The following is a 20,659-nucleotide window of genomic DNA, read 5'->3' on the forward strand; positions in this document are numbered from 1 at the left end:
ATATGAATTATTATCCTTCACCAAACATAATGTTTCAATACTGAAATCTTAGTTTTTTAGAACACACAAAGCAACAAAGAGGTTTTTAAAAACTTTAATCTTACCTTAAGGGACTTTAAATTTTGTTTCATAAGTGTATTCACTTCTACTCAAATATGCTCATATCATTCTCCAAGGAAAATGAGATTCTTCAGAAATTTAATCTTATACATATGATTATTTCAAAAAACCAATATAATTTTTGCTTATGCTATGTAATGATAACACATTTAGATTAAAACAGCAAGAGTTTTTCTGCTTGCAGTTATTACAATAACTTTACATTTTTTTGATGTTATTTAAAGATTAATCTAATGGCTAATTGATTTGGTATTGCAATGGCTACTTCCAATTTTCTGAGAATAAATATTTTCTATAATGTTTTAGACAATATCCTCACATTATTGAAATATATTAGCTTACAGATTTGAAAATTTAGTAGACCCTACTATAGACTAGACCCTACAGAGAAAATATTCTCTATACAGAATCACTTAAAAAACTTTATAAAAAGTAATTTCTTAGTGTCTCTATTTTAAAAAAACAGGAATAAATATTCCTGATGTTAAAGGGACAATCAGAAAACCTTCATAAAATACATTAGTTGTGAACCTGTAAAGTGAAAGATATTTCTTTCTTATTCAATCTTAAAGTAAAAAGTAAATCTTTAAAATTGGAATTTACCAAATCTAAGTTGGTATAAAATAATTTTAAATATCATAAATTAATCCAAAAGTTCTTCACAAACAAAAAACCTCTAATTATCCCAAAGTTTATAAATAAGTACCAATTTCCTTGAGTCAAATGGTGTTTGCAAAAGGAAGGGTGGGTTTTTTTAGGAGAAATTACCCTATGACAAAGTTCACCCAGGTTTTAAGATTTACTCAGACAATTTTTCTTTGTCTTTACCTTTATCATTAGAAATAATCCTATATTAGGTTCTAAAAATCCCCTCTCCCCCTTTTTAAGGATTTACAAGATTTCCTTTGCCCTGTGTTTTTGTTTGTTTGCTTTTTCTTTTTTGGCAAGGCAAATGGGGTTAAGTGACTTGCCCAAGGTCACACAGCTAGGTAAAATTATTAATTGTCTGAAGTCGGATTTGAACTCGGGTCCTCCCAAACCCAGGGCCAGTGCTCTATCCACTATACCACCTAGCCACCCCCCAAAAGGTGTACTTAACACTTTTTACGAAATTAATGAATCGTAGCCAAAAAGCTTTAGTTATATATAAGCAACAGTAATACATAAGAGATTTATTTTACTTAAACTTTCTTTGTTCATTCATTCTGTTTGTTGTTAATAGCACAATTTTAAACTCCCAAATGTTTAATTTATAAGAATATCTATCCTAACTAATAATTCTGTTACACTTACCATTTTGGAACATTATAATATCATCATCAAAATAATGCATTTTAAAAATTGAAAACTTCTCAAGTTAATATAATACTTTATTAAAGATTACCTTGCACGGAAAATCAACCCAATTTATATGGCTATCTAAAAGAGATCATATAACTTAAACTTCACATTTCTTAATTTAGGTAGTCCTGTTCCCTTTTCCTTCAGGGCTATAATTTGGATTAAACTAAATCAACCTGCTGTGCTAACTTTAAAAGCTTCCTACACATATTTATCTCAAACTCTCCTAGTTTAAACCTTATTTACTAACTGATTTCTAAAGGGAAATATTATCTTTGCAGTTTCTAACTGATATACTATTAAAAATTCTCTATAGTAAGGAGTTGGGCCCTAAAATCTTAAAAAGATGACATGCTAAATTAGATGATAATCTACTATTTCTTATTAATTTAAAAAAATTAATTCTAAAATCTAAACAAATAAAAGGAGAAATTCTTTATTTTAGAACTTTCATTTCATTTAGATGGGTGCTGAAAATGAATCCAGTTGCCCATGAATCTTATTTCTCAACTATTGTCAATTAGTTTTAGATGAATAATTTAGCATTCTAAGTTACACACACACACACACACACACACACACACACACACACACACATAATATTTAAAATTAATATCAGAAAAGAACTTTTTAGCTTTTATCCTTTATTCTGAAACCAAAAACTTGATTTTTCCTTAAAGCTCCCCAAACTAGCTCTGTGTTTATTTTCATGATACTAGAATTCAACCTACCCCCAAACGATGGGCATATCCTAAAACTATTTCAAATCTGGGTTCCACACTCCCTGAAAGATTTCATAACTTACCTTTTGGTTTATAATTGTCATATAATTTTAAAACTTACTCATAACATTCTTCACATGCTTAAGACCATCTGTCATGTTAAATATACCTCTTTTATGGTTCTGAAGCAGCCGTGAACCGGCTCTCCTAGGCCCACCTTGCTCCCCCACGCTAAGTCTCCCTAAATTCCGATTTTCTATAACAGTGTCAGTTCTTGGTAAATGAAACCTAAGGACCAAGTATCGCTTCCTCGTTGGGAAACATCCTGTTAGACAAACAACTCTAAACCACGAGGAACTCAGCTGCTGAGAACGTGTCCCCACTCAGCTCTCCCAGGAACTCCTTAAACCACAAAGCAAAATCCCCCTTGAGGTTTTCAGACATAAAAAGACTGTGCTGAGAGCAGCTCGGGGCCAGTTCTTGACTGAGCCCCAGCGAGCTGGTTAATAAATCCTCCTGCTTTTGCATCAAGTCTGGCCTTCTGTGGTGATTGGGGGTCTCTGTCTCTCCTGAGGGGCTTTTCGGCCCTAACATCTGGAAGCTCGTCCGGGATCCACGGGGACCCCCCTCCACTCCAGGAGACAGCCTTGGAGGTAAGACACTTGCCTAGGCATCTTAATCTACGTATTGTCCGTATCTGTGTATCAGCCCCTGTTCTATCTGTATCTCGCTTGAGTCTAACTTCTGGTTTCTGTTTTGGGACAACTCCTGCTGTCCGTGGTTGGCAGATGTGTCCAGGGACCACAGTTGTCACCCTGGGGGACACCCCGGGGGAAGGAGAGAGCCGGGATGCTCAGCATACTCCTTGTTGGAAGTAAGACGCCCAGATCACACGGCGTTCCTCTTGGAGTGGTCTTCGCGAGCCAAGCTTCTTACTCTCCTGTACGTTTTGTGTGTCAATGTCGCTGTCTTGTGTTTTAAAGTTATGGGTCAAGCAAACAGTAGCCCTCTTGGCCTGACCCTGGGACATTGGGCAGAAGTAAGAGCCAGAGGACATAACCTATCAGTGGTGGTCAAAAAGGGGCCATGGAAAACCCTTTGCAGCTCTGAGTGTCCCACCTTTGGGGTGGGGTGGCCAGCTAATGGGACCTTCAATCGGTCTGTCATCTTGGCGGTGAAAGGGATTGGATTTTGATCAGGGAAGGAGGGCCACCCAGATCAACAACCTTACATCTTAGTATGGCAGGACCTGGTGGAAGACCCTCCCCCTTGGGTCAAACCCTGGGTCCCTCCCCTAGTTAAAACCCTGGCTCTTAAGGCTGCCCAAACCCCCCAGCCTCCAAAAATTTACCCCAACCTACAGGATGACTTGCTCCTCCTTGAGTCTCTGTTACCCCCCCCTTACCCTACAGCTGGTCACCACCCTCATGTGCTGGCTGCTCCCTCCCCCTCAACCTGATGAGCTCCCCCCTCCCTCAGCCCCTGAGGCTCTGGGACCAGCCCTTGGCACTCGCAGATGCCCAGCGGCCACTCCCGATTCCACAGTGGCCCTCCCTTTCTGAGCGCTGGGTCCCCCACCACCCACTACGGCAGACAGGGAAACCCCCCTCCAGCCCTTACAATATTGGCCTTTCTCCTCCTCCGATCTCTACAACTGGAAGACTAACCTCCCCCCCCCCCTTCTCTGAGGACCCTCAACGTCTCACTGGGCTGGTAGAGTCCTTAATGTTCTCTCACCAGCCCACTTGGGACGACTGCCAGCAGTTGCTACAAACCCTCTTCACCACAGAAGAGAGGGAAAGAATACTGTTAGAAGCAAGAAAGAGCGTCCGTGGACCTGACAGGCAGGTCACTCAGCTACCCCATCTAATCGAGACCGCCTTTCCCCTCACCCGACCCGATTGGGATTTCAACATGGCTGAAGGTAGGGAGCGGTTGACCGTCTATTGCCAGACTCTTGTGGCAGGGCTAAGGGGGGCGGCCAGGTGGCCCACCAATTTGGCTAAGGTAAGGGAGGTCCTCCAAGGTCCCACAGAACCCCCTTCAGTCTTCCTTGAGAGGTTAATGGATGCGTTTCGATGCTTTACACCTTTTGACCCAATGACTGACAGCCAGCGGGCATCCGTGGCGATGGCCTTCATTGGTCAATCTGCATATGATATCAAGAGGAAGCTGCAGAGGGTGGAGGGATTACAGGACTACTCCCTACAGGATCTGGTCAAGGAAGCGGAGAAGGTATACTACAAGAGGGAGACTGAGGAGGAAAGGGAAAGTAGGAAAGAAAAAGAAAGGGAGGAAAAAGAAGAAAAAAGAGAAAAAAGAAGAGGAAAAAAACCTGACTCGCATACTAGCGGCTGTAGTGGCAGAACAGGGTCAGGGGCGGCCAAGGGAAAGAACACACAAAGCAGGGTGAGAGAAGCCATCGCAGGATTGCCGGCCCCTGGGAAGAGACCGGTGCGCCTATTGTAAGGAAAACGGGCACTGGAAGAGGGAGTGCCCCAAGAGAAAGATGAAAGAAGGAGGAACTAAGCTCCTGGCTCTGGGGACAGATTCAGAGTGAGGATGTCAGGGCCCAGTCCCCCTCCCCGAGCCCCGGGTAACTCTGTGTGTGGAGGGGAAGCCTGTAGAATTCCTGGTAGACATGGGGGCCCAACATTCCATCCTACTGGACCCTAAGGGGCCCGTGTCTAACAAGAAATCCTGGGTGATAGGCGCCACGGGACACCGACAATATCCATGGACCACCAAGCGGACTGTGGATCTGGGGACAGGGGAAGTGGCCCACTCCTTCCTTGTTATCCCCGAGTGCCCTGCCCCTCTATTAGGGAGAGACTTGCTAACCAAGCTTGGCGCACGAATCACCTTTCTCTCGGGAGGCCCTTCGGTCACCCTGCGAGGGCGGGAGATTGCCACCCTCACTCTGAAACTGGAGGATGAGCATCGACTATATCCTAGCACACCTGCACCACCAACAGGAGTAAGCTTAACCTCCCATTGGGTGACCAGGTTCCCAGATGCCTGGGCAGAAACGGCGGGCTTGGGGTTGGCAAAGAATAGACCCCCCATTATCATTGAGTTAAAGACAACCACTACCCCAGTGGCGGTAAGACAGTATCCCATGGGCCAAGAGGCAAGAACCGGGATCCAACCCCACATTAACCGGCTCATGGACCAGGGTGTCTTGATCAAATGCCAATCCCCATGGAACACCCCTCTTTTGCCCGTGAAAAAGCCCACCACAGGGGAGTATCGCCCAGTGCAAAACTTGAGAGAGGTAAATAAGCGGGTCCAGTATATCCACCCTACAGTGCCCAACCCGTACAATTTGCTTAGCTCCCTACCCCCACAGAGGACCTGGTATACTGTCCTAGACTTGAAAGATGCTTTCTTCTGCTTGTGCCTGCACCCGACCAGCCAGCCACTCTTTGCTTTTGAATGGAAGGACCCAGGGACGGGGGATTCAGGGCAGCTAACATGGACTAGACTACCCCAGGGGTTCAAGAACTCCCCAAGCATCTTTGATGAGGCCCTTCATGAGGATCTGGCTCACTTTCGGGCATCCCACCCCCAGGTCACCCTGCTGCAGTATGTTGATGACCTGCTATTGGCAGGAGCCACACGGGAAGACTGTGAACAGGGCACAGAACTGCTCCTTCGGGAACTGGGCAAGCTGGGGTACCGAGCATCAGCAAAGAAGGCGCAAATATGCAGACAGGAGGTCCAGTACCTGGGATACTCCCTGAAGGAAGGGGAAAGGAGACTGACAGAAGAGCGGAAGCGCACTGTGGTCCAGATTCCACCCCCACGGACTCCCTGACAAATGCGAGAGTTTCTAGGGACCGCCGGATTCTGCCGCCTATGGATCCCATCTTTTACCACATTAGCGGCCCCCTTGTACCTACTCACAAAGGAGTCGACCCCTTTCCAGTGGGGAGAAGAGCAGCAGAGAGCCTTCAACAGCATCAAGAGGGCCCTCTTGTCAGCACCAGCACTGGCTTTACCAGACCCCACGAGGCCGTTCCATCTCTACACTGATGAAATAAAAGGAGTGGCTCGAGGTGTTCTGACTCAGACCATTGGTCCATGGAGGCGCCCCGTCGCCTACCTTTCCAAGAAACTGGACCAGTCGCCAGCGGATGGCCCGCTTGTCTATGCTCGATAGCGGCAGTGGCCACTTTGGTCAAGGACGCCGATAAGCTTACCCTGGGACAGGTTCTCACCATAGTGGCTCCCCACTCTTTGGAAAGTATCATCAGGCAACCCCCAGAACGATGGATGTCCAACGCCAGGATGATCCACTATCAGAGCCTGCTTCTGAACGAGGATCGAATCCGGTTTGGCACCCCTACTGGTCTGAATCCCGTGACCCTCCTACCAGATACTACTGAGGAAGAAGTGGTAGTCCACAACTGCCAAGACATTCTGGCTGAGGAGACAGCATCCTGCCGTGATCTCCAGAGCCACCCTCTCCCCGACGCCCAGCTCACCTGGTTCACGGATGGGAACAGCTATATCACAGATAGAGGAAGGAGAGTAGCTGGAGCTGCAGTGTTGGACAAAGACCAGCTGGTCTGGGCCAGGGTGCTTCCAGAAGGAACCTCTGCCCAGAAGGCCGAGTTAGTCGCCCTGACACAAGCCCTATGCCTGGCAGCTGGAAAAACAGTCAACATCTACACCGATAGCCGGTATGCCTTCGCCACCGCTCACATCCATGGGACCATATATCACAGGCAAGGATTGCTTACCTCGGCAGGAAAGGAGATCAAGAATAAGGAAGAAATACAAGCCCTCCTGGAGGCCGTTCACCTACCCTCCAAGGTGGCAATCATATACTGTCCTGGACACCGAAAGGGGGACGGAGAAGTCGCCAGCGGGAACTGGAGGGCAGACAAGGAAGCCAGGTTAGCTGCTCTCGACGCACCCACTGCCTTGCTCCTCCAAGAAGAAATCCCAATGGACCAGAATTCTGGGGACGCACAAGGTACCCCCAGAGCTCACTAAAGACCAGACAGCTTCATTACTCTGCCGCCTTCATGACTTAACCCATCTAGGATATAAGAACCTAGAGACCCTGGCCAGAGCTACTCCTTACAAGATGCACGGGATAAGGGAATTGGCAAAGATGGTGACCGAGAATTGCAAGCCCTACCAGCTGGTGAATGCCCCCACACAGAAATCCCCATCAGGGCAAAGGGTTAGGGGGGGGACCGCCCAGGAAGTTACTGGGAAATAGACTTCACTGAAATGAGACCAGCTAAGTATGGGTACCAGTATCTCTTGGTCTTGGTAGATACCTTCTTGGGGTGGGTTGAGGCATTCCCCATGAAAAGGGAAACAGCTGCTGTAGTAGTCCAGACCATACTACATGAGATCTTTCCCCGATTTGGGATACCCAAGGTGATAGGGTCATATAACAGGCTGGCCTTTGTAAGCCAAGTAAGTCAGGGGTTGACCAAGGCCCTGGGTACTGAATGGAAGTTACACTGTGCTTATAGACCTCAGAGTTCAGGGCAAGTGGAAAGAATGAATAGGACATTAAAAGAGACCATTACTAAATTATCCCTAGAGACTGGCTTAAAAGACTGGACAGCGCTCCTACCATACGCCCTGTTTAGAGCCCGCAACACCCCGGGACCCCTACAGCTCACTCCTTTTGAAATCTTGTTCGGTGCAACCTTTGGTTGCAATGATATCTACCCCCCCCCCCCCGTTTGGTTTCTTCCTCCCTCCTTGACAGGTTGAGGGCGCTCGAGGTCACCCAACGAGAGGTCTGGAAGAAAGTATCTGCAGCTTATGAACCAGGGGACCTGCGAGTGCCTCACCGCTTCCAGGTCGGTGACTTCGTCTACATCAGATGACATCACTCAGCCAACCTCGAGCCCCGGTGGAAAGGACCTTACCTGGTACTCCTCACCACCCCCACCGCTGTCAAGGTCGATGGGATCGCTGCCTGGATACATGCCTCCCATGCTAAGCTGGCACAGCCCCCTGATCCATCATGGATAGCCGAGAAAACTGACCATCCCCTCCGTCTCCACCTTCGTCGGATGCATGATGATGGCAATTCTCCTAGGAGTTCCTCCAACTGATTCCTCCCATGCCTTCCACAATCCCCACATGCCCCAAAAACTTACTTGGCAGGTAGTGACTGGACTAGGTGGAGGGAAAGTAGTGTGGTCCACCACAGGTCAGCACACTCCCTGGACCTGGTGGCCCGACCTGTTCCCTGATCTATGTCGGTTGTCTGAAGGATATGAGGGATGGGATGCTTTTTGGGGATCGGATGACCGCATGACGGGATGCGGTACCCAAGAGCGCAAAGAGCGACTAGGCACACTCTCATTCTATGTTTGCCCGTGGAACCACAAGCCCATAGATTGTGGCCGTGCGGTAGACTTCTACTGCAAAAGTTGGGGATGTGAGACCACTGGGACCGGGTATTGGATCACAGGCACCTCACAGGACTTAGTGACGGTAACCACTAATTACACCACCAAGATCTGTGACTCCTACAAGTGTGACCCCCTAGCCTCCCCTGAGTGCCAAACATCGCATTGGTGCAATCCCCTATGGGTTAGCTTTACTGGAAAAGGAAAGGAGGATAAACGATGGGTGACAGGGCACACCTGGGGACTTAGGTTATACAAGGAAGGGTATGATAATGGCCTCATTTTCACCATCCGATTGAGAGTAGAATCTATCCCATCCCCTCCTCTAGGCCCCAACCCCGTCCTTCTGCCGTCCCAACCTCTCCAGGAATCCGAAGAAACCTCCCTCCCGAACTGGGCCCGAACCACTGCCCCACCCTGGAACCCTTACCTCCTTGGACCTCCCTAGCACCTCCATACTTGAAAAGCTAGTGCAGGGATCATTCCAGGCCCTTAACACCTCTGACCCTAATATAACTTCATCTTGTTGGCTGTGTTTAAACGCACAGCCCCCATACTATGAGGGGATAGCTCTCCTAACCAATGATACCAGCCTGCCCTTAACAACCTCCACCTGCTCCAAAGGATGGACTAACCAGCACAGACTGACCTTAGGTACCATTACGGGGCAGGGGCTCTGTGTTGGCACAGTCCCCAGTCCTTTTCAGTATCTCTGTAACCTAACTCTCTCCCTGACCCGCAATGATAGCACCCCCTTCCTGAACTCCCCGTCAGGTGCTTGGTGGACCTGTAACACAGGTCTGACCCTTTGTGTCCACACTAAGGTCTTTAACTCCTCATCGGATTATTGCATTCTGGTTCAGGTCTTTCCTAAAATAATCTATCATGAAGCACAATCTTTTGAAGACGCTCTTGATGAGGACCCCCACAGAGCAAAGAGGGAGCCTGTTTCACTGTCCCTAGTTGTTCTCTTAGGGTTGGTCGGCATAGGTACGGGAGCGGCAGCTCTTGTGCAAAACCCTCGCCACCTGGAGGATCTCCGGGTGGCAGTAGATGAGGACATCCAGGCCCTAGAATCCTCAATTTCACACTTGGAAAAGTCGCTCGCCTCCTTGTCTGAGGTAGTACTACAAAATCGCAGAGGCCTGGATCTCCTGTTCTTGAAAGAAGGAGGCCTCTGTGTAGCCCTTAAAGAGGAATGCTGTTTCTATGCTGATCACTCAGGGGTAGTAAGGGACTCCATGTCAAACCTCCGGAGGCGGCTGGAGGATCGCAGAAAAGAGAGGGAATACCACCAGGGATGGTACGAGGGCTGGTTCGGCCGTTCCCCCTGGTTCACGACCCTGCTCTTTACCCTCATAGGCCCCCTCATGCTTCTCCTGCTACTACTCACCATAGGTCCCTGCGTCATAAACCGCCTAGTGGAATTTGTCAGGGACCGAATTAACGCTGTCCATGTTATGATCCTCAGTCAGCGGTATCAGACCCTCCCCTGAGAGGACGAGCTTCCCCTAGAGTTTGAAGAATCAAACTTCCAATAGGAAAAGGGAGGAATGAAGCGGCCGTGAACCGGCTCTCCTAGGCCCACCTTGCTCCCCCACCCTAAGTCTCCCTAAGTTTCGATTTTCTATAACAGTGTCAGTTCTTGGTAAACGAAACCTAAGGACCAAGTATCGCTTCCTCTTTGGGAAACATCCTGTTAGACAAACAACTCTAAACCACGAGGAACTCAGCTGCTGAGAACGTGTCCCCACTCAGCTCTCCCAGGAACTCCTTAAACCACAAAGCAAAATCCCCCTTGAGGTTTTCAGACATAAAAAGACTGTGCTGAGAGCAGCTCGGGACCAGTTCTTGACTGAGCCCCAGCGCACTGGTTAATAAATCCTCCTGCTTTTGCATCAAGTCTGGCCTTCTGTGGTGATTGGGGGTCTCTGTCTCTCCTGAGGGGCTTTTCGGCCCTAACAGTTCAGAAAACTCAACCTTTCTTATCTCCCATTTTCCTTTTAATCTTTTCTCTTTTCTCAAGTTTTTCAAAATTCATTTTATGTTTCCTTTACATCCTTTTAAAATATTCACAACTCAATAACAAAACATTTTAAAGTTATTTTCTGTATTGTACAGTGAGGAATAAGACATTTCTTTTAAAATTTAAAATGTATATTTTTAAAAAACGTATTTTAATTTCATATATAATTTATATCCAAATTCTAAATTGCCACAATATCCCTTTTGAATCAAAAGAATATTTTACATAAAATAATCCTTAATTTGTAACCTTTAAAATGCCCAATTAAACCTAAATAAATAGCTATTATTTTGAGACCTATTTTCTTAAAACAAACATTGAGTTTCAAAATAACAGCTAGCCTGTATTTTTCTTTTTAGATTTACAAAGAAGGGTGGCTAGGTGGCACAGTGGATAGAGCACCAGCCCTGGAGTCAGGAGTCCCTGAGTTCAAATCTGCTCTCAAACACTTAATAATTAGCTAGGGTGTGTGGCCCCGGGCAAGCCGCTTAACCCCATTGCCTTGCCAAAAAAACCCCTAAAAAAAACCCCCAGATTTACAAAGCGACACAGAGGTGAAGAATTCAGGAGAAAAGCTTCCAATGTGAATAAGATGAGAGAGACAGAGAGAGAGAGAGAGAGAGAGAGAGAGAGAGAGAGAGAGAGATTCTTCAAAAAACTCATGGAAGTGAAATATTAAATGGTTAGAAGCCATTCTCTGGAAGGGGAAGAAAAGTCAGAAAAAAATACAAAAATACAAAAAAGGTAGAAAAATACCAGTGCCATTTAAAAATCTTATTTTTTTAAAATACTTTTTGATTTTAATTTATATAACCTTTGGAAAAATAGCCACTCAAAAAATCTGCCCAGAAGCTGAACACAAAGACTCACTTTTAGATTAGAGGCAGAAAGGGAGATATTTTTCTGACAAAGTGTGTTTAAAGCCTCTTTCACAATGCGGAAGGCTGGAGGTAAGCACATTGAGAGAGGAGGGGCCTAGTTTCCCAGGGAATGAGAGAAACAGGAAGGTCACAACTGGTCAATCTAAACAATAGCAACCACTTGGTTAGAAGACTCTCTTTCCCAACAAACCACTGGTCTGGGAGAGTCTTCTCCCAGTTAGAAAGGGGAAGGGGACTTGAGACATATATACTTATTTGGTCTCCCAGTGCTGGTGGCAAGATTGCCAACGCAGAACACAAAGAAAAAGTAGAAAAGGAAGAACAGAATCTTTACTCTTTCCAAAACAATATAATTTTCAGGAAAATCTGTCCTTATGTGTTTAATCATGATTGTTTTGAAAAAGAAAAAAATCAATTTCCTTGCTTTGAAAAAGAGAGAAGGGGAGAGGGAGGCAATGAGATGCTCACCTAGAAGGGAGGGGAGTGAGGAGAGGGAGCAGGATTTAGTCAATCAGGACAGACACTTTACTGCAAGCACACCAGGCAGAAACAGTGGAGAGTTTGATTCTTCCTTCGACACATAGAACATCAATTTAAACAAGCACCTACAAAAAACACATAAACCAAGTCAAAGTACCTTGAAACAAATTCTCTCACCAGACAGGCACCAGACCATGGGAAAACCCACTTTGTTCTCACATTAGAGGGTCTTAAAAACACAACACAGACAAAGACATGCAATAAGGTCCCAGAACAAAAAATAAGTATTCTAAACGCAGAGCAAAGCATAATATGTTTACTTTTTTGTTTTTTTAGATTTTTGCAAGGCAAATGGGGTTAAGTGGCTTGCCCAAGGCCACACAGCTGGGTAATTATTAAGTGTCTGAGGTTGGATTTGAACTCAGGGACTCCTGACTCCAGGGCCGGTGCTTTATCCACTGTGCCACCTAGCTGCCCCCACAATAATATCTTTAGAGAGAAAAAGGGAGAAGAGAAAAATTTTATTCCTAATGGAAAATAAATTCAATTCTTATATTGTAAATTAATAAGAAAAGGGGGAATTGAGCAGTAAGATTTTGTTTCAGCAAAGAAAAATGATAGTTAGAAATTATTATGGGTATAATCTATCTCACAGCTTAATTTTGAATAATTATGTCTTTGTGTTATTTATTTCCTATTAAATTCTATAGTCAGTGATTTTATGTTTGTTAAAGCCTCAGTGATCAGGGACTTTAATATATAAGCAACTACTTACAGGAGATGTGAAAAGTTTTTTAAAAAAGGTAATTTTAATATTTATATATTTAATAGAATAAAAGATGAAGTTAATTTTTTAATAAACTGTGAGGGCTCAAAACTAGTTTGTTAATTAATGAGAAAGATATTGCAATTTTCTTTCAAAATAGAAAAATATTAAAACTTGACCCTAGATTATCTTAAAGTGAGATGTGAACCTTAAAACTGTAAACCTTAAAAATATAAGGTTAAAATATCACAGAAAATATAGTTTTAGACATGAAGTTTTATTCTCTGGGATTTACAGCTAACCTATAAGTGGGGGCCATTTTGGTAACGATCACCATGAAATGAGAAAAAAAGGAACATTTTTCTAAAAGTAAAGGATAAGAGAAACCTCCTTGGTGGTCTGACAGTGAAGGTTGCACAATCTTAAGTTGCCTAATTGCTCATCAGAGACTCTCGTTCTTATACAATACTTTCTTTTTTTAGAAAGATTTTATTTTGAGTTTTACAATTTTTCCCCCATTCTTGCTTCCCTCTTCCCACCCCCCACAGAAGGCATCCTGTTAGTCTTTACATTGTTTCCATGGTATATATTGATCTCAGTTGAATGTGATGAGAGAGAAATCATATCCTTAAGGAAGAAAAATAAAGTATAAGAGATAGCAAAATTATATAATAAGATAATGGTTTTTGCACCTAAATTGAAGATAATAGTCTTTGACCTTTTGTTCAAACTCCATAATTATTTCTCTGGATACAGATGGCATTTTCCATCAGAGACAGCCCCAAATTGTTCCTGATGGGGACTGAAAGAATGAGCAAGTCCATCAGGGTTGATCATCCCCGCCATGTTGCTGTTAGGGTGTACAGTGTTTTTCTGGTTCTGCTCATCTCACTCAGCATCAATTCATGCAAATCCCTCCAGGCTTCCCTGAATTCCCATCCCTCCTGGTTTCTAATAGAACAATAGTGTTCTATAACATACATATACCACAGTTTGTTAAAGCATTCCCCAATTGAAGAAAATTCACAGTATTTCCAATTCTTTTCCACCACAAACAGGGCTACTATGAATTATAAAATACTTTCTGATGAATTTTTATCTCTTCCTGGACTTCAAGCATCATGAGGGCAGGACAAATCTCACAACATCCTGATCATTGTCTTCCTAAGTTTGCAATTAATGTAGGGAGAGATACCCATAGATCTTGACTTTTCATGTAGTGAGATGTAAAGTCTGAGTATTGTTAAAAGAAATTAGTTTTTTTTATGAGGAATATAACTGTGAAATTGCTATTATAATAGCATCATTAGCATCATTATCATTACACGTTGAAAAGAATATGGTAATGAGTCAATAGCAGGCTGGGTATGATCACCCAGCTGAGTTATATGGATGTTAAAACTATAAACTCATGGTACATTTAAACATTTCACTAATTTGTTTTTATTATTAATTTGTTTTTAACTTAATTTTCAGAGTTTTTTTTAAAGAACTTATTATTCCTTACCAACTATTTATTCAGTCAGCAAATCAGGATTTGTTAGGGTTCTTCCTTACACTTGAGACTGTGCTAAGTGTGACTGAAGTGGATTAAAGAAGTAGGGCATGGGAAGAAAGTTAGCTGAGAAATTGCATTAGAGTGTTTGAAGCAGAATCGATATGAATGTTGAAGTTCCCTCATATCAGCATAGGAGTTGGAGAGACAAGAATAGTCATGACCTGGACTCACTGAGAAAAAATGGGTAGCTACCAGGAGTTTCATTGGGTGGTAGATATGAATATTATGAATCTCAAAGGAGGAGAGGTTATTGAGTGATAAAGGTAAGAAAATTGGGAAGTTTTCCTTGATCAGTGAGCTAAGAGGAATTAGTGAAGATATAAACAGTCCTGTAAAGGGTGACCAGGGAGATTGTTCCATCTGAGAAGCCAGGTTTCATAACAGATAGTAGTTGGAAGTAGTGAAAGAGTAAAAAATTTAGGATGAAGGAAAGTTGTTGCCTTTGGAACAGGTATTCCATAAGGCACAGTGGTAGGGCTGGACTGTGTTTTATTGAAACTTTGGGATGGGAAGGTTGAGGGGATGTGAATGAGGAATCAGATAATAGGAGTGTGGAATGGAACTTGGATGATGATCTATAGAATTTAAGAAACATCCAGATGTGAAGAGTATGACCAGGTATTAGAATGTTCATCACTTTATGGAGGGTGTCATTCCTTTTCCTAAAGGAAATTGGAGTTATCTGGATCCAAGACGAGAGGTGCATAGTTGAAGAGTCAGCTTGAAGGCTTATTTCACTATTTCTCTTCCCTCTGAATAGTGAAGAGAGAGTTGAAAAGGTTATATAACAGGAAATGGACATCAAAATTACATAGCAGGAAAAATAAGGTAGAAAATGGAAGTAAATCATTGCTTCGGGGAACTGATATACTTCTTCATTTTTAAAAATCAATACTAAATAGTTTTGGTAGTTAATGCATTATAAGATTCTTTGAGGTCCCTTCATTCTTACTTTTAAACATGATTTTCCTGGAGATTCTAGAAGCTGTTCCCTTTGAATTTTGCTAATATGTTGTCCTCTATAAAGTAAGCCAGTGGTAGTTGATAGTACAATAAATCTTCAAATTAATTTATGAAGCATCATTATTTTTCATTAAAGTGCCTCCTCCTAACCACAAGTAACAGATATATCTCCAATTACTTGTCTTCCTTGATCTCTGTAGAGTGTTTTTTTTAAAATTCTATTTACAATGTCTTGAGTGTGTTGTGTCACATTGATTCAGATATCTGATGCATGTTGAAGTCTTTTTTTTTAGGTTTTTGCAAGGCAAATGGGGTTAAGTGGTTTGCCCAAGGCTAGGTCATTACTAAGTGTCTGAGGTTGGATTTGAACTCAGGTACTCCTGACTCTAGGCCCAGTGCCCTATCCACTGCTCCACCTAGCTGCCCCGGTATTATCAACTCTTATTTGACTCTCATACAAAGAAAGAAAAAATCTTGAAATACTCTAAGCAAGGGTGAATGAGATATTCCAGAAAACTTATATCTCTGGTGAGAGGGCTTATTGAACTTTTTGGGGGGCTACTTATCCACCATTAGTGTCCACCTGAACTCTAAGAAGTTGTGGCATATCCTGGGCTCCAAGAAGGTATGGCATGTCCAGTTAAACCATCTGGGCAAATGGGTTAAACCAGGCTGAGAATAACCAAGGGATCTCAAACCTGCCGGTGAGTTAGGGATACAATACGTCTGCCCCAAGCATGTTAAGACTTCTCTCAGCTGAATGAGAAGATGAAAACAATTGGTTCCAATGACCACAAAGGTAGCTAAAGCAGGATTTGTGGAGCACTGAGTTTAGTCAGACACTGAGAGCATCAAGGCCACCCACTACATCCTGGGCCAACACCAGTCAACTTGACTTCTGGATTTTGTTGACTCTGGAAGAGAGAGTGAAGTTGGAAACTTTGTGCTGATCTGCCTCACTTGAATCTAATTTACGTGAAATCAAGACCTTACTTGTGATATCATTGGTCATCTTCAAAAACAAAGAATGGGTAACATCAAGATGTGGGAGCAGCACAGTGGATAGAAAACTGAACTTGGAGTTGAGAAGGATTGAGCCTCAGATACTTAGGGCTGGGCAAGTCACTTAAGTGCTCTCTGCCTCAGTTTCCTTATCTACAAAATGGGAATAACAATAACATCTGCCCCTCAAATGAGATAATATTTGTAAAGTATCCATAAACCACCAAATAAATGCTAATATTACCATGAAAAAATGGGAGGGATTCTATGACACAGAAGCAAGTATGAAATATATTGTAGGGTGGAGAACACCTCCTATGCCTGAAATGAATTCTCTACCTTGGCTTCTTAGAATCCCTAACTTTTTTCAATGCAACATTCAACAGCATTCTTCTACATGAAGCCTACAATCATCAGTCCAACATCTCTGAAATTGCCTTCTACTTTTGTAAATGTAATGCCCTAATTAAATAATTAGATCATTTTAAGTAAGAGGAAAAAAAATAATACCCCTAAGATCCACTACTTTTTCTTTTTGGCTTTAAAGAATTTAGTTTAGCTGGACAGTTTTGAGTTCATCAAAATTGCTCTGAGCCACCAAAAATTCTTAACACTTAGGCAGAGATTGGATGCACGAACCTCTTTGTAACTGAGGCAAAATTTATTTTCCAGGAAAAAATTGAGTTAAAGGGGAATAGTAGATTGCATTATAGTATCTAGAGATAGGTATCTGGAAGAGAAATTGAGGAAAGGGCCAATCTTTTCTTGAGACTTCCCTCAGGCTGCATCCTCCTTTCTTCCATGCTCATTTAGCCAAGTACTTATGATATGTTGTTTCTCTTTCTTCCTCAGTTCTTCTGTTGATCCATTTTGCTCTGACAGATGGAATCAATCTGGGTGCTCAGAATCTATTTTTCTTCAGTTCTGTGATGACTCCTTTTAAATCAAGTCCTTAGAGAATGGTCCAGTCTCTCACAAAATGGATTTGATTAATTCAGGAGGTATAAATTCTAATAGACTGATTTAATCAAAAAAAGAGTTTGGGCGGCAGCTAGGTGGTGCAGTGGATAGAGCACAACCGACCTCAGAGTCAGGAGGACCTGAGTTCAAATGTGGCCTCAGACACTTAATAATTAAGCTAGCGTGTGACTTGGGCAAGTCACTTAGCCCCATTGTCTTGCCAAAAAACCCAACAACAAAAACAAGTTTGTGCTTAAAGAATAAGAGTCAAATGGGGTAGGTTCAACCCCACTTAATTATGTGTGTATGTCTGTGTACATATATATATATATATATATATATATATATATATATATATATATATATTATACAAATAAATACACATGAAAATATATTATATATTAAGATGTGTAAATAAATGTACATGTTATTTCTTCCAATAAAATTGGTGCTTCTTGAAATATAGCCTCATTTTTGCCTTTACAGTCTCAGTTTTAGCAAGTAATAAATTCTTTTTTCCTTCTTTTATTTTGTGGCAATCTTTTTCTTTACATGTAATGGATTCTTACTAATTTTCTTACTAATTGATTACTTTCTGTCATTTTTATCTGTTTCTATATTACTATGGAGAAAAGCTAAACATTTCTCTTACTTTGTTTTGTATCTTAAGAATTATACTGAGGCTATTAATCACATCCGTATTTTATTGTTTCTTTGAAATAATAAAAATAGAACTAGAAACAAGAAAAACAGAAAACTTCTTTGAAGTTTTCTAAACAACCTATCATGTCCTCTGCAAGTAGGAATTGTTTCGTGCCTTATTTTTTGAGGTTAATGCCTTGAATTTCTTTCTCCTGCCTTTTTGTTATATCTAGTATTTCTTTAGAATTATACCCAGGAATAGTCAGGAAAAGAAGTTGCCCATGTCTTTATTGGGAAAGGTTTTTTTATATGTTTGGGGTTTTTTTTTTTTTTCTGATATTTATCTATTGCTAGTCATTGGTTTTAGATGCAAACTATGCTAACCCTGGACAGCTACATATCACAGTGGATTGAACACTGGGCCTGGACTCAGAAAGATTCATCTGGTCTCAGACACCAGCTTGTTTTTACCTAATTTCTGTTAAATGCTGCCTTGTTTTCCCAGGATTAATTATCTCATTTGCCCTGGTAGAGGAAGCTTCTCCCTGGAAACTTCTTATACTATAAGAAATCAAAGGTCTAGTTTTATAAAATACAAAAGAAAAAGTCTCATCTCCTATTTCTAGTTTCTGTTCTGCCCCACTTAAATTGAATTGAATCTGCCTCAGTGTTCTCCTTTTGTAAAATTTAACCACTGACATTTTTTTATCATTATTACATTATTATGTGATTAGAGACTGACAATCTAGGTCTCCTTTAATACCTTCCATCTTTCCACTTTCTCTAGTCCTTACCTTTTGCTCCTCCAAATGAATTGTGCTTATTTTGCCTAGAATCCCCCTAGTAACTGGGTTGATATAGAATGAAGTTGACAGAATAACTTAGGCAAAGTACACATTTTTATTAGATGATACAATCCAGACATGGACATTGGATATGCCTGCAATGATTTTGATCTCGTTTCAATTCTTTGAACATCATTTTGTATTTTTACATACTCTGTCTAAGTAAGCAAAATTTTCAAATGTTATTTGTGTTTCATGGCTATCCAAATAGAATTTCTATTTTATATATATATATATATATATATATATATATATATATATATATATATATGTGTGTGTGTGTGTGTGTGTGTGTGTGTGTGTGTGTATAATATTATTTATACATTATATATACTTATTAGTTATGAGTAATGCTGATAATTTTTGGAATTTGGAACACTATGAACAATATAAAGACCTTAAACTCAAAGAATAAAGCTCTTTCTGCCAATAAATTATTCAATAAGAAAGTACAGTATCTGAAATGTCCACTGAGTGGCACTATGATCAAACCACCCACTTAGTGATTTCATCAGTCCAAGATGTTAGTAGATATGGATTTTAAAATATTTCTGGCAGTGTCCTGCAGAGATCTCCCAGTGGGACTCATACCACATTTCCAAGTGGTTTGGAAAATTAAAATTCATGCTATTCAGGGTCTGAATTTGGACTCAGATAATCAGTATACTGTGGCCACAAAGTTTATTTGACATAAAAAAAATAAAGACAAAACTGAAGCATGATCTCATGCTCCTCTTTCCCCTTGGATTTATTGCTTCCCTCCCCTCCCTCCAGTGGAACTAGAGACCATTTCCAAAATTTTATGATGGAAAATGCCATCCACATCCAGAGAAAGAACTCTGAAGTGTAAATGCAAATCAGAACAGAATATTCAATTTTCACTTTTTAAATTTTTTAAATTTTATCTGTTTTTTCCAGTTCATGCAAAGATAATTTTCTACATTCAATATTTTGCAAGTTTTTAAGTTCCACATTATTTTCTACCTCCCTCTCCAAGGCAATGAGCGAGAAATCTGATAAAAGATATACAATCAAGTTTAATATTTTTCCATATTAATCACGTTTTATTTTTACTTTTTAAATTTCTTTTTTTTATCTTTTATTTTTCATAGTTTCCCTTTTTTTTTGTTCTGATTCTTCTTTCATGGTAAAACTAGTATGGAAAATTTTTTAGCATAATTGTTCATGTGTAACCTATATCAGATTGCTCGTTGTCTTAGGGTAGGGGGAAGGATGGAGAAAATTTTACAAAAATGAATGTTGAAATCTACCTCTACATGTATTTGGAAAATCAATGGCTTAAAAGTGAATCTGCCTAGAGATCATAGAGCAAGAATAAAATGTGTGTTTAGAGTAATAAAGGAGTATCCATGGCCCCTAGTCTGTATCTCAGAATTTAAATAGGGAAGACTTGGAAGCATAGGCTCCAAAGGTTGTTTTATTATGTCTGACTTACAGATCCATTGGACATTGAGGCAGCTGACAGTTATGGTACTCAGACCCTCCTAATATTTTGGTCTCTGCTTCTGCTCCAGATCTTGAATTATCCATAACACTGGTCATAGTCAGTAAAGGATGGGTCTATGACCTTAATTCCATTATCAGTCTCAGATCAAATGAAATATTTAGAAAAAGTGTTTAGCATTCTTCTTGGCTCAGAGTAGATACAATATTCTTTTTTCATCAGTTCTCTGGCTTCCAGTACCATCAGCTTAGATAAGGTTCCAAGCCAACAACCCCATTGTCTGACATTCACCATCTATTGCTAACCTATCCTGATTAGGGGAGGGGTCAGGAAGTCCCACTAGGTCTTCCTACTCCCTAAATAAGTGACCAAAAAATCTCTCTCAAATGCAAGGTCAGAGGAAATAGGGAGCCCTAAATTCTTCATGTACACTTACATTTCTCATCATTTGCTACGGTTCATTATTAGTTTCCCTTTAAGGAAAATTTTTGAGCTATTT

The 20,659-nt window shown here is 41.6% G+C and overlaps 1 protein-coding gene across 1 annotated transcript; it reads left to right on the forward strand.

Annotated features, from left to right (window-relative positions):
* The first annotated feature begins 2,442 nt into the window (after nucleotides 1-2,442).
* Nucleotides 2,443-8,272, forward strand: LOC141508740 (uncharacterized). Its single transcript, XM_074217616.1, is given in 8 exon segments — nucleotides 2,443-3,850; nucleotides 3,852-4,505; nucleotides 4,507-6,301; nucleotides 6,304-7,168; nucleotides 7,170-7,383; nucleotides 7,386-7,846; nucleotides 7,921-8,014; nucleotides 8,117-8,272. Coding segments are annotated over 8 exon segments (4,542 nt in total). The 5' UTR covers nucleotides 2,443-3,547.
* The last annotated feature ends 12,387 nt before the right edge of the window (nucleotides 8,273-20,659 follow it).

The sequence above is a fragment of the Macrotis lagotis genome, chromosome 1, assembly GCF_037893015.1.
Source record: "Macrotis lagotis isolate mMagLag1 chromosome 1, bilby.v1.9.chrom.fasta, whole genome shotgun sequence".
Classification (NCBI taxonomy): domain Eukaryota; kingdom Metazoa; phylum Chordata; class Mammalia; order Peramelemorphia; family Peramelidae; genus Macrotis; species Macrotis lagotis.